General features: G+C 42.8%; 2 protein-coding genes across 2 annotated transcripts; both read left to right on the top strand.

The window, feature by feature from the left end:
* Nucleotides 1-500: 500 nt before the first annotated feature.
* LOC120413930 (probable multidrug resistance-associated protein lethal(2)03659) lies at nt 501-9,290 on the top strand. Its single transcript, XM_039574921.2, has 9 exons — nt 501-999; nt 5,022-5,210; nt 5,265-5,647; nt 5,716-6,649; nt 6,711-6,915; nt 6,974-7,470; nt 7,531-7,871; nt 7,923-8,868; nt 8,927-9,290. The coding sequence occupies exons 1-9, from the start codon at nt 815-817 to the stop codon at nt 9,171-9,173; spliced, it is 3,927 nt and encodes a 1,308-aa protein (XP_039430855.1). The 5' UTR covers nt 501-814; the 3' UTR covers nt 9,174-9,290.
* Nucleotides 9,291-9,438: 148 nt separating this feature from the next.
* LOC120413931 (sex-determining region Y protein-like) lies at nt 9,439-10,729 on the top strand. Its single transcript, XM_039574922.2, has 2 exons — nt 9,439-9,575; nt 9,642-10,729. Exons 1-2 carry the CDS (start codon nt 9,570-9,572, stop codon nt 10,590-10,592), a joined length of 957 nt encoding a protein of 318 aa, XP_039430856.1. The 5' UTR covers nt 9,439-9,569; the 3' UTR covers nt 10,593-10,729.
* The last annotated feature ends 2,709 nt before the right edge of the window (nt 10,730-13,438 follow it).

Here is a 13,438-nt window from a genome sequence, read left to right as displayed (position 1 = left end):
AATCGTTCGAGCACTGCATTAGTTTTTAAGCCGTGACAGCATTAGACAGCTCGCGTGCACTGTTTACATGGATTTTCGTCGACAGACCGTAGGCCTATTTTACTTTTACTGGTATAGAATATCATTCGATTTAGTAAGTCTATAGACTATATACTTTGTAAAGTAATATTCTTTCTGTCAAAAAGGATCACAAAGTTTTTTCTTTAAATTGTTTTAAAAATCCATTTTAAATCCTTTGCGGTCGTATAAAGTGTCATGGTACCCAGAAAATTAAGCTTTATCATTGTGAACAATAATATTAGCAATTTAGTTGAATCAACGAATCGTCTATATATATATATATATATATATATATATATATATATATATATATATATATATATATATATATATATATATATATATATACAATGTATATTATACTTGTACATTCTCAATACACAAATTTTTGTATGAACCGAGAAGAGGAAGCCCCCATTCACCTAGGTGGATTAAGTAACGTTTTGTTTGTTTGTTTTGGTTCCAGCGATGAAGTACCTGTTAGAAATCATCTCCACCGCAGTGATAACAGAAGAGATAGGTGTTTATACTGAGACTGCTGAAGGAACTGACATCTAGCTTTGGGGACAGGTCCAGTTTCTGGGAGCTGCTTCACAATCTCGCTGATTCCTCGCTTATCTTGAAGAGGAAGAGCCAACAATACCACACAAACTAACAGTGACAGTTAATATTACCGATTTGTTTAGACAAACATCGGTCAGTAGTCGCAGAGCTTTGGTTGAGTCGTGTTCGAAGTGTCGTGCGTGCGTGCAAAATGGAAGCCCCCAAGGTCGAACTGTGCGAAAATCCACGCCAAAACGCGAGCCTGCTTTCGGTGCTGACGTTCTGGTGGACAAAGGACATGTTCCGGAAAGGGTCGACCAGAACGCTAGGCCTGTCGGATCTGTACACGCCGCTTGAGGCCGATCGGTCCGACACGCTGGGAGATGGCTTGGAAAAGTAAGTAGTCGGAAGTTTTAGTTGTAGGTCAAATGCTGGTAAAATTATAATGATGCAATAGTTGAAACGAACAATGGACAATGTGCTGGGATCGAATGTGAATATGTTAACAGCAAAAAATGAATGAAAAAAAAAACAATTCTAGGGTAGCAACATGCTGGACATCGTGTGCAAAACGTTTGAACGGTTTGTGTCGTCTAGCAAAAGCCAATAAAACATCATTGATGAGTAAGCGTATCTTTATTGTGAATGAACGGTTGGTGTGAGCTTTATATTGAAAGCATAAAAGGGTAAATATTTTTGTTATCAATTTGCATACGCTTGTGAAATTCGCATATCGGTTAATTGTTGACACTGATGAGCAAACTTGTATTATTTGAACGCAACGTTGTACCTCAATGGAAAACAAAAAACGATACATCTATTACAGATAAAATGAACTATTTGTCAACTGTGCGATTTTAGATTGGCTTAATTGTTGTAATAAAGGTTTCCCAATGTCACCATACTTAGAATGGAAGGGAGAATCAAATCATTGTACTTTGAAGTTAGTTCTGTGTAATCGTCTGTATCACTCGTAAAATCATGTTTTTACGTATGGGACCATCCATAAACTACGTGGACACTTTTTTGAAATCTCTCTCTTTAATTAATGACGTGTAAAAATGTTACAGGATTAATGATGTAACATTATGAAATATTTTTTTCTGTGTACATTAAGGTGTTTCAACCAAACAAAAAAGTTCTCAGTTTACGACAAACCGAGGTTCCTCTTGTAGAGAATACACCATCTGGTATGTGGCGTCGCGGTTTTCACCAAGCCGTCATAGCATACTAATGACAATGCTTACTTTTGAAGGGTGAATCGTTGATTCTGGAGACACCGGACGTCGATCCAACGCGCACCTTGGGGACAGAAGGGATATCCCTAATCCCTTGTGGAATGTGTTCATTGGACCATCCCCTACACACCTGTCTTTCGAGTGTGTCCATGTTGTCCCCAAACCTGTAGGAATGGTTTAAGAAAAAGCACAAAAATCCCATAGTAATTTCCATGTAAACATTGAACCGCTGGGGACAGGCCAATTCTCAACCAAATGGGCTGATATTTGGCATGAGAGTATGGCCATCACAACCTGTTAGATGTTTGTTTTAAAAAGTTTAATGACGTTAATTCATGTTTTGATATTATTGTGTCTAAAAGTGTGTTTGAACCTAGAATTAGCTCATAGTATTTTAAAAAAAAAGCAGCATGTGTAAAACTGTAAACTGGAGCGTTTGTTACGGTATGTCCACGCATCCTTCCCCCCTGTAGATTCTGTGTCGAAGTCTTTGTAGAGATAAAAGGAAGGCACTAGGCGTTGCACAAGTAGCAAGTGAAAAATCGCTTATTTATATAAGTGTCTTAAAATTAGGTCAATTGTTCACATTTTGATCAAAAAACCATTGTTCAACATGGTTGTTGAACTCGAAAAGCATTTCAGTTTGCTAAGCGTGCTAACATAGTACATTTGACCTTTAGCTTCGACTGAGATTTCTCGTAAACAAGTTGTTTACACAGCAAAAAGTAGTAATCCAGCTGCGTGTAAAAGGCTTGGGTTTAAAATAAATATTGCATTATATTATGCAATTTTATGTGATTTTACACCCTGAAATATGTACCGTCAGTGGGGGTGACTATGGGTCAAAAAACGATACACCTCTCGTATTTTCTTAATAACAAAAACAATTTAAATAACATTGAAAATCTTTCAACGTAGATTTGTTCTTAGATAGTTTACTATCATTTTCCCAAAATATGGTGGATTTTGATGAACACTACCTTAAATGCCAATAGTTTGAAAATTGACCCAATCTCACCCCTTAGGGGGGGTGACATTGGGTTAAATGAAACTAAAATGATGCTCAAATACAACGATATGGTAAAAACAAGTCATCCAACAGTGTTTCTTGTTCGAGGGAATCGTATTGACACGCTACAATGTTTGAAGTGGAGATTTTCAAACATTTGGGTAGCTTTTGAGCAATTCTTACAAAAATATTAGAAAAATGATTTTTCGAGAGGTCATTTTTGGCAAAAAAGTACCCCAACTTTAGACATCTGCCGGAACTGGAACGAGATTTTTTCAGCGAAGTCATCTTAAGATGTCCCCTACACAACCCTTTCAAAAGATTTCATTTTCATTGAGAAGAACCTGAGAAATGGTAAAATCCGTAAAAAATCACTTTGACCCAATCTCACCCCCTAGACCCAATGTCACCCCCACTGACGGTAGCCCATCAGTGTGGGAAACCTACTTGACCGAAATGTCAAGCTCATATATGCGTTTATCCATAATGCTATCCATTGGTCTGATGGCCGAGCCGGCTAAGGCGCCAGTCCTTACTGTTGGTGCTGGGTTTGAATCCCGTCGGTTGCAACTTTTTTTTGTGTTTGAAAAAATAGAACATGCAGAGTGATATTAATTGTGTTTATTTTGACGAAGGTTTATGTGCTTGCTTTTGCATGCGATTTTACCATCGGATTTTTTTGCTGTGTATGTGAAGTTCGCGTTCGTGTTCTAAAAACCGCACAAGAACATGTTATCGAGCGCCCAGTAAAAAAGCAGCCCAGTTAAACAACGCCCAGTTACCGAACAACTACTGTACTTGCCCTGGGGATTCTTCATCAAAAAGGAAAACTGAAAATGCAGCAGAAGCAACAGAGTAGTAGCAAGCGATGTTGATTAGCGCTTAAGCATAATAATGAAATTGACTGATTTTTTATTTTTTATCTTAAAAATCTTTTGAGCGAACACCTGGAAATGAAAAGCCTGTTTAACATTATTGTCTGCACGATATTTTTTTTTTTTGAAATTAAATATATCTGTTTTGAATATTGTTATAATAACAATATTTCTTTTACATTTTTAGAGGTATGGCTAAATGCTCTTCATCTTTGTTGTACTTTTCGTTTTATTATTCACATTTATTTTATTTACTTCAAATTGTTATATATTTTTGCATTGAATAGAATACATTTAGGTAAGAAGAAAAAGTCACTATAACAACTAATCCTAACTTAAAACTAAAAAAAAACACAAAATCTCGATTGCGAGATTCCTACTCGAAACTAGGTGTCCGAAGGCTTGATTGTTGAGGCAATTGCAAACCTTTTTTCACACCTCAGCTTCCACCCAACCTGGGATTCGAACTGACGACCTTTGGATTGTTAGTCCAACTGTCTACCAGTGACTCCACCGAGGCAGGGAGGGAGACGACTCCTACACCTGGATTGAGCTAACGACCTAACCTTTTTTTTAGGTTAGTCCGGGGCCAACATTTACTTCCCCATCCGACGGAAGGCGTTGTCAGACCGTCTGGGATCGAACCCAAGCTGACTGGGTGAGAGCCAACCACGTTTACCCCTACACCACGGTTCCCGGTAAAAATACACAATTCATTGTAATATTCAAAATCATTAGAACGAGTAAACTTCGAACTGTATTTCAAGATAAATCCTCCAAGCGTTCTTACTTGTTACTGGCGAGTTTTGCACCCACGCAAAGTTGTTGTCATCTCGATGAAAATGTTTAGAAGTTCATTTGGTGAAAACAGGTCACTACTGCATTCATCCGTTCATCTGACTGAAGCCAGGAGGTGTTGTATTCTCTGCAACTTTTTGCCGCTGATTCAACGGCAATGGCTGCAGATTTGGAACCACTCGAACAGAAACCCGCTCCTGGTGACGCCAAAGCAGTAAAATCCACGTCCGTGAATGCTGGTGGTGTTTTGCGACGATTTGGCTGGTAATTTTTACAAACTCAGCTCGTTTTGGGCAGCTCCGAATCTTGGTCGAATGGTCGCCACCGCAATTGAAGCATTTGGCTTCGATGTTCTCGTTGATTGTGTTGCAAGCTTGAGTTTTGTGCTCACCTCCGCACTTGGGTGGAACTAGCAATAGTGGCCAATAACTATAACGTAAACTTAGTTTTGTGCGGAATACCTGAAAACTAACATTTTCTTTTTTATCTCCCACCAAGACACTGGAAGCAACAACTTCAAACGGACCCAAAACGTCCCTCCAAGAGCGCCAAACCCTCCCTGGTGAAGGCCATCTTCCGCACTTTTTGGCGCGAACTGATGCTCCTGTCCACTGTGACCCTGTTTGGTGAAATCATCCTTCGGATCGCCCAACCCATCCTGCTGGGACGACTGTTGCTTTATTTCAGGTGACTTCACCTCTGTTTATCCAATAATTTAATTCTAAAGTTTCGATTTTCCAGGCGCCAAACCGACATGACCCACGAGGAGGCCCTCTACTACGCGATCGGCATGATCGCGGCCAAGGCGGCCAGCGTGATCCTGGACAATCAGTACTCGGTGATTGCGTTCCTGACGGGCGTCCGCTCGCGGATCGCCGTGTGCAGCTTGATGTACCGTAAAGCGTTACGTCTTTCGCGGAACGCCCTCAGCGACACTTCGCCCGGCAAGGTCGTCAACCTGATGTCGAACGACGTGAACCGGTTCGACATTCTGTCGTACCTGCTGTGCTACATGTGGTCCGCCCCGATCGTGACGATCATCGTGCTGGTGCTGCTTTGGCACGAGGTCGGCTGGGCGGGACCCATTGGGATGGGGGTGATCTTTGTCGTGACGCCGATTCAGTGTGAGTATAGAGGATAGCAGCGTGCTCGGGTGGCACCGTCGACTGAATGTTTACGCTTTCTTTCGCAGCCGTTTTCGGCAAGTTAACATCGCGGTACCGACTCGAAACGGCGCTCTGTACGGACAAGCGGATCCGCTCGATGGACGAGATCATCTCCGGGATCTACGTGATCAAGCTGTACGCGTGGGAGAAACCGTTTGCCCAGCTGATATCGCTGGCGAGGAAGCTAGAGCTGAAGACGGTACTCAAGAGTAACGTAATCCGTGGTCTGTACATGACCTTCCAGCTGTTTACGACGCGGGCCGCTCTGCTTGGCACGATCGTGACGCTGATTCTGATGGACGAGGAAGTAACGGCGGCCAAGGTGTTTGTGGTGGCCAGCTATCTGAACATCGTGTCGCACGTGATGGCCGGGATGTTTATTCGGGGTGTGGCGGAAATTGCCGAGGGATTGGTCGCGACCCGGCGGCTGCAGGACTTTCTTGAGCTGGAGGAGATCGAAGGGGGACACCAAGCGGAGGGAAAGATCGTTCCCGATCTTTTGCAAAGTGAAAAACCTCACGACGATATGGTTGAGGTGCCAGCGGACGTCGCAATTTCGTTGCGGAACGTTACGGCTCGCTGGGAGTCGGATAAAGACAGTCCGGTGACTCTGAACGAGCTGAACATAGAGTTCCGTAGAGGTCAGCTTATCGGGATCGTAGGGGCTATTGGATCCGGAAAGTCTTCAATACTGCAAGCGATCCTCAAGGAACTCCCTATAGAAATGGGTCAAATCCTAAGCAGAGGATCGATCTCTTACGTCAGCCAAGAGCCCTGGCTGTTTTCAGGAAGTATCCAGCAAAACGTCCTCTTTGGAATACCAATGGATAAAAAGCGCTATCGGGACGTACTTCGTGTGTGCGCGCTCGATGCGGATCTGAAGCAGTTTCCGGACGGAGATCGGACGATCTTGGGTGATCGAGGTATCTCGCTGTCGGGCGGACAGAAGGCGCGAGTTTGGTGAGTACACGACACCGATTGAAATTTGGGAACTACCTTTAAGGTGGTCTTCTCCAAACAGCTTGGCACGAGCAGTCTACAAAGCTTCCGACGTGTACTTGCTGGACGACCCGTTGAGTGCCGTGGACGCCCACGTTGCTCGACACCTGTTCGATTTGTGTCTGGGCGCACGAGGTTACCTCGGGAAGCAAGGAGCGACGAGGATCCTGGTAACGCACCAGGTTCACTTCCTGGTGGAATCCGACTGGATCGTGGTTATGAATGAGGTATTCCACGGTTTGATCAGCTTTTTGATTGGGTTTAGTTTAAAATGATTGTTTGCAGGGTAAAGTCCAAGCACAGGGAACACCTCACGATCTGATCCACAAGGGCATCGATCTGCTCCAAATCAGTGAAGAAGAGTACCACGAGAGTCACGGACCGGACATTCAACGGCAAAACTCCGTTTCGTCGGTAGCTTCGTCCAAATCGGGCGTCAGTCAACCCGAAGAAGATCACACCAAAGCGGTCGAGCAGGCGTTCGAGAAGTCCTCCGAGGATACGGTGAAGGGGTCGATGTTTATGCACTACGTTTCGGGAGCCGGAGGTATTGCTGTTTTTACGATGTTGATCGGAATGTTTGTTGGAACGCAGCTGATCGTCAGCTTCGCCGACTATTGGGTTTCGTTCTGGGTGTCCCAGGAGGAGTTGAGGACGTTTCTTAGCAAACAGAACGATACCAATGCCCAGAAGGAGGAGTTTGGAGGTCCTCTTGGTACGGATGTCTGTTTGTACGTGCAGACGGCGGCTGTGGCCGGAGTTTTCATCATAGGGTTGACGAGGTAAAGGTCACATTTTTTAACAATGACCATAGAAATGATCGACTAACAGGTTTCTTTCAGGGCAACCACCTTCTACCGGTACTGTGCGCGAGCATCCCAATCCATTCACGATTGGTGCTTTCGGAGCTTCATATCGGCAACCTTGCGTTTTTTCGACACAAATCCGGCAGGCCGGATGTTGAACCGCTTCTCCAAGGATATGGGCGCGATGGACGAGCTGTTGCCAAAGTCAATTATGGACTCCACCCAGACCATTCTGACGATCATCGGCGCCATGGTGGTGGTGATGGTCGTGCAGCCGTACTTTATAGTGCCGATTTTAGTTCTGTTGGCGATCCTGCTTTACGCGAGGAGTATTTATATGAAAACGTCGCAGAACACCAGAAGACTTGAGGGGATCAGTAAGTGTTGGTACATTACATAACCTCAACAAATTCAAACTTTCTTTCCAGCACGATCACCAATCTTTTCGCACATTGCAACGACCCTGCACGGACTGTCCACGATTCGATCATTCCAGGTGCAATCCCTGCTGATCTCCGAGTTTGAACAGCACCAGAACGTCAACACCGGCGCCAACTTCATGTTCCACAGCGGAAGGTTCGCCTTCGGTATGGTTCTGGACTTGATCTTTTTCGTCTTTCTGGCCATAGTCGTGTTCACCTTCCTGCTCATGCAGACGGATGCCCTGGGCGATAAGGTAGGCCTGGTGGTGACCCAGATTACCGCACTTGCCGGCAGTATCCAGTTTGGGATTCGACAGAGTGCGGAAATGTTCAACCATCTGATCGCGGTTGAACGACTGCTGGAGTACCGAGGTCTGCCTTCGGAGAAGCAACCCACTCAGGATTCAACCACCCTAGCCAAGGTCAAACAGTGGCCATCGTGTGGCGGAATTCAGTTCAAAGGTGTCAACTTCAAGTACTTCGAAGAGGCGCCCTTGGTACTTCGCAATCTCTGCTTCGAGATAAAACCCAAAGAGAAAATCGGGATCGTGGGTCGAACAGGCGCCGGCAAATCGTCCATCATTGGATCCCTCTTTCGGACGGCACTGATCGAGGGAAGCATCACAATCGACGAAGTGGACACTGCCGAACTGACGCTGGAAACGCTGCGATCAAGCATTTCGATCATCCCCCAAGATCCGGTGCTGTTCAGTGGAACGCTGCGCAAGAATTTGGACCCCTTCGACCGGTACTCGGACGAGGTGCTGTGGCGATCGTTGGAGTTGGTCGAACTGAAGGACATTGCCGGTCCGCTGGGTCTGCAGTCGCACGTCGCCGCTGGAGGGTCCAACTTTAGCGTTGGTCAACGACAACTGCTCTGCTTGGCGAGAGCAATCCTGAGAGAAAACAAGATCCTCGTGCTGGATGAAGCTACTGCCAACGTGGATCCGGAGTAAGTTATTTACAATTTCCACACACCAACCAAAATTAATACATGATCCTCTTCGTAGAACCGATCGCCTTATCCAGCAAACCATCAGGGAACAGTTTGTGGATTGCACGGTTCTAACAATAGCTCACCGGCTCAACACCATCATGGACTACGATCGGGTGCTGGTGATGAGCGAGGGGACGGCGGTCGAATTTGGAACGCCCAGGGAACTCCTGGAAATACCAAACGGTGTGTTCAGGGATATCGTCCTGGCGACCGGACCCGTTGAGGCGGAGAATCTTATGAATATGGCTAGGAAGGTTTAGCCAATTTTAGGGTGTTTTATACGTGTAGATTTAAGTTTAAAATTGTTGTACTTAGATAACTGTGATTTCTTGCCACTGAGTGCCGAAATAAATGTTTTAATAGTAAATTTAACAAATTAGCTAAAATTTTCTTGATAACAATTCAATCTTTAGATAACATAAAATACCTATTCGTTACAACAGTCTCACGCACCATCACACCAAGATCGTAAAGCCGCGATAGATGGCAAAAGAAAGGCTCAGTAATGTATGCCGCGCTTGTGCGCTCGTCCGAGACGGCACCCACGACGACGACAACGGTGAGTGTGTATAAAACGCCCAGCCGCCCCAGCAGAGGACATCATTCAATTGTGATCACCTGCCTTGAGCACACACCTCAAGCACGGAAAGGTTAACATGAAGGTAAAGGGTGTTTGGATTTATTTTGTGATTAGATAATTGAACGGGTCGTTTTGGGATCTATTTCAGGCGTTTTTGGCAATTGTCGTGACCGTGGCCATGGTTTCATGTGCCGCAGCATCCAGCCGTAGGAACATCCGAAGCATCAGCGAGCATGGATCGCAGCAGCCAGGATACAACAATCACGTGCAGGAGCAGCAGCATGGGCAACATCAGCCAGAGCAGCAGTACTATGTGATGTACCAGCATGAAGATAACCAACATTACGATCATCATGAAGAGCAGTCCTCCAAGGGGAAGTGGTCTCAACCGGACGAAGCCCTGAACGCGGCCCAAGAATACCAGCACTACATCCAGCAACAGCATCAGTGGGAATCGCATAAGCTGCATCCCGATGCTGGACACGAAGCTCACCACCACCATGACGAACCTCAGTACGTCCACCAGGAGCAAGAACACCAACACCAGCATCACCAGCAGCAACAGCAACAGCCGCAGCCAATTCAGTACAGCAAGATCAAGTACCATTACGCTCAGCTGCAGCAGCAACCTCAACATATCCAGCATCAAGAGCAGCAGCACCAGGAACAGCCCCAATACGTCTGGGAACAGCCTGAGCAGCAGCAGCAGCAGCAGCATCACCACATCGAGAAGCACGTTGTGACCCAGAAGGTGCCCTACCCGGTTGAAGTTTCAAAGCACGTCGCAGTTCCCGTGAACGTTCCCTACCCAGTCCCGGTGGAAAAGCAGATTCCCCACGTGATCGAAAAGCAGGTTCCCGTGTACGTAGAGAAGCACGTTCCATACCACGTCGAACGGCAAGTGCCCTACCCGGTCAAGGTCCCGGTTGAGGGTCCAGTCCATAAGGACATCAACGTAGTTCGCGTCCCGAAGCCAATCGCAGTTCATGTCGAGAAGCCTTATCCAGTGTACGTGGATCATCCGGTGTACGTGGAAAAGCCCGTCCCGGTGCAGGTGTTCATTATGAAGCAGAAGAAGAAGTCCTTCTTTGGCTTTTAGATTGATAAGTTTAGGCTAAGCTTGATAGCATTCATTGTTGATAGATGTGTAGCTTGTTAATATACCTTAGGATGTAGATAAATTATTTATATTGTCATAAATAATAAATGCGCCTTTACTTAATTTCCTACTGAAAATAAGTTTTTTAAATGATTTATCACAAAAATCCAATCTCTATTATTAATTACTAACCAATGGTTAGTACTTAGTACATCGATTGAACAGCAAACAAAGTTGTAAAACACTTGCGTGCATGGAGAGAGTTCTTTAGATTTTCGCATTTTTTTTTTTAATTTGTAATTATTAGTTTGGATGAAGCCTATCAAAAGTTTTTACTAAGTAAGGGTTAACTATACACTTTTTTGAAGCCAGATCTCAGATATCGATGTGACATCAAAAGACATTTCTAACGCGTCCAAAATATTGAACAACTGATAACTGATATTCAGAGTATAGTTAATAATTCAAATCATTTAAAAAATTATGCAAATTTTTAAAATTATTAATTTATTTTTATTAATAGGTTTAGAGAATTTCTCAAAATTTTCGGTTTTTTAACGTTTATATTTTAACGTGATTTTATTTTTTTCTGAATAGTCCTAATTTAAATCTACAACTTTGCCGAAGACACCAAATTATCCGAGATCCCATCTCAAGAAACAGATTTTCATCTATTTATATACCCATTTTGTTTGATCAAACATTCAATATTACGCCCTTTTGAAATGTTAGTCTTGATTTGAAAATTATGAAATAGTAGTTTATGCAACAAGTTGCAAAAAGAGGATTTTTTCAGCACGAGTCGTTCATTTATCCAACGAGGTTCACCGAGTTGGATAAATACGAAGAGTGCTGAAAAAATCAAGTTTTGCAACAAGTTCCATACAACATTTTTTGCAATTCCAAAAAACACACACTGAGTGAAATTTTATGTCAAATTTTCATGCATTTTGTCAATAAATCGTTGAAAAGTGTTACTTTTCGAAACAAGTGCTGAAAAGTTCAACTTTTCAGCACCCATTTGAGTGCTGAAAAGTAGAACTTTTCAGCATTTATTTTGAAAGTGTTGCTATTCGATTCTGTTATTTTTGGTACAGAAAAGTAGGCTATTTCGTAGTTCAAGAATGACAGGATGAGTAAGTATTTTCACGACGGAATTGCAAAAATATAGTAACATTCCAAAATACATGAACATTCCACCTATAATTTCACTCAGTGTGTGTTTTTTGGAATTGCGAAAAATGTTGTATGGAACTCGTTGCAACACTCGATTTTTTCAGCACTCTTCGTATTTATCCAACTCGGTGAACCTCGTTGGATAAATGTACGACTCGTGCTGAAAAAATCCTCTTTTTGCAACTTGTTGCATAAACTACTATTTTGCAATTCCACTGTGAAACTGTCAACTTTCCCTGTCCTTCTGGAGAAACGAAACGGCCTGGTACACAGTTTATACTAACAGGCTATCGTAACCAATAAAACAACAAATTACAAATTACTTTTCCCTACCAAAAATAACTGAATGGAAAACTAATACCTTTCAATAACAGTGCTGAAAAGTTCTACTTTTCAGCACAGAAATGGGTGCTGAAAAGTTGAACTTTTCAGCACTAGTATCGAAAAGTAACATTTTTCAATATTGTTTTGTTTTGAACGATGAATTTACTAAACACATGAATGTTTGACATAAAATTGCATTAAATAAGCGTTTTACGGAATTGCAAAAAATGTTGTAAGCAACTCGTTGCAAAACATGATTTTTTCAGCACTCGTCGTATTTCTCCAACTCGGTAAACCTCGTTGGATAAATGTACAACTCGTGCTGAAAAAATCTTCTTTTTGCAACTTGTTGCATTAACTATTATTTCGAAAAGATCGGAAAATTTCATGAATGTTTCATATTTTAACTTTGTTATTCGGACCATCATCGACGTTAGAAAATGATGGGTTGTTTAGGTGAAATCATTAATTTTCCTGTTTTTTAACCTTTGCATGGCAATATATCAGCAACTAAGGGTCGTATCAAAAAAGTTCAAAAAACAAAATATAGAGAATTTTCTCAGCTGTTCAAAAGTATTGTTTTCAATAGTGTGCAAACATGTGCACTAATTTAAAAAAAAATTAAAGCTGCTAATATTTTCAAAAAAGTTACCTAAAAATGGCATTAACTTGAAAACGGTGCACTTTATCAAAATTTCACTAAAGTACTTTTTGGTTACAAATTTGATTTTACAACATAAAAATAAACTGAAAAATTTTTGCGACCAATATTCAGATTTTTGAGAAAAATCTGTATTGATTCCAAAATTAATAAATCGTTTAAAGATTTTTTGCACAACCTGGAAATTTCTGAAAAGTTGGCATTTGTGTCCTTTAAAACGTATCAAAAAATAAAAATTGTGTTTTTTTTGGCAAATCAAGTTTTAGTCTAATCTAATCAGACCCTAGCGCAGCCAATCTTTCGAAGGGATCCTGGAGAGTGCCTTAGGTTAGATGACGCCTAGCACTCTTCTTGTCATTTATTAACATTTGTAGTGCGCCATTGCATCGGAATGCATTGAAACATCACAAGCGTTAAAGTGGCCAGGCCTACTGCGTAAAGCCGTATCGCAGAGATGACTCGTAATTGGGTTGAGTTTGAGCACAGAGTGTCCGAACAACAACACAATTCTGAATCGACAGGGGAGGAAGAAGCGTGGGGACACACAACCATACGCTCCGAGATTTGGTTGTATTCGTTGGGAGCACCATGCTAAGAAGGTTTGGTACTCCGGGACCCTCTGGGATGGGACATTGTATTTCCACGAATGCCCTGGACACTATTTGCCGTGGTTATAGCGCCACAA

The sequence above is a fragment of the Culex pipiens genome, chromosome 3, assembly GCF_016801865.2.
Source record: "Culex pipiens pallens isolate TS chromosome 3, TS_CPP_V2, whole genome shotgun sequence".
In the NCBI taxonomy this organism is placed as follows: Eukaryota; Metazoa; Arthropoda; class Insecta; order Diptera; family Culicidae; genus Culex; species Culex pipiens.
This window is presented reverse-complemented; position numbering and strand designations above follow the sequence as displayed.

What these genes read in the sequence shown, in the direction of transcription:
- LOC120413930 (XM_039574921.2), top strand. Translation starts at nt 815, where the DNA reads ATGGAAGCCCCCAAGGTCGAACTGTGCGAAAATCCACGCCAAAACGCG. An exon ending in CTGGGAGATGGCTTGGAAAA is followed by an intron (nt 1,000 to 5,021) that starts GTAAGTAGTCGG and finishes TCTCCCACCAAG; the next exon opens with ACACTGGAAGCAACAACTTC. An exon ending in CGACTGTTGCTTTATTTCAG is followed by an intron (nt 5,211 to 5,264) that starts GTGACTTCACCT and finishes TCGATTTTCCAG; the next exon opens with GCGCCAAACCGACATGACCC.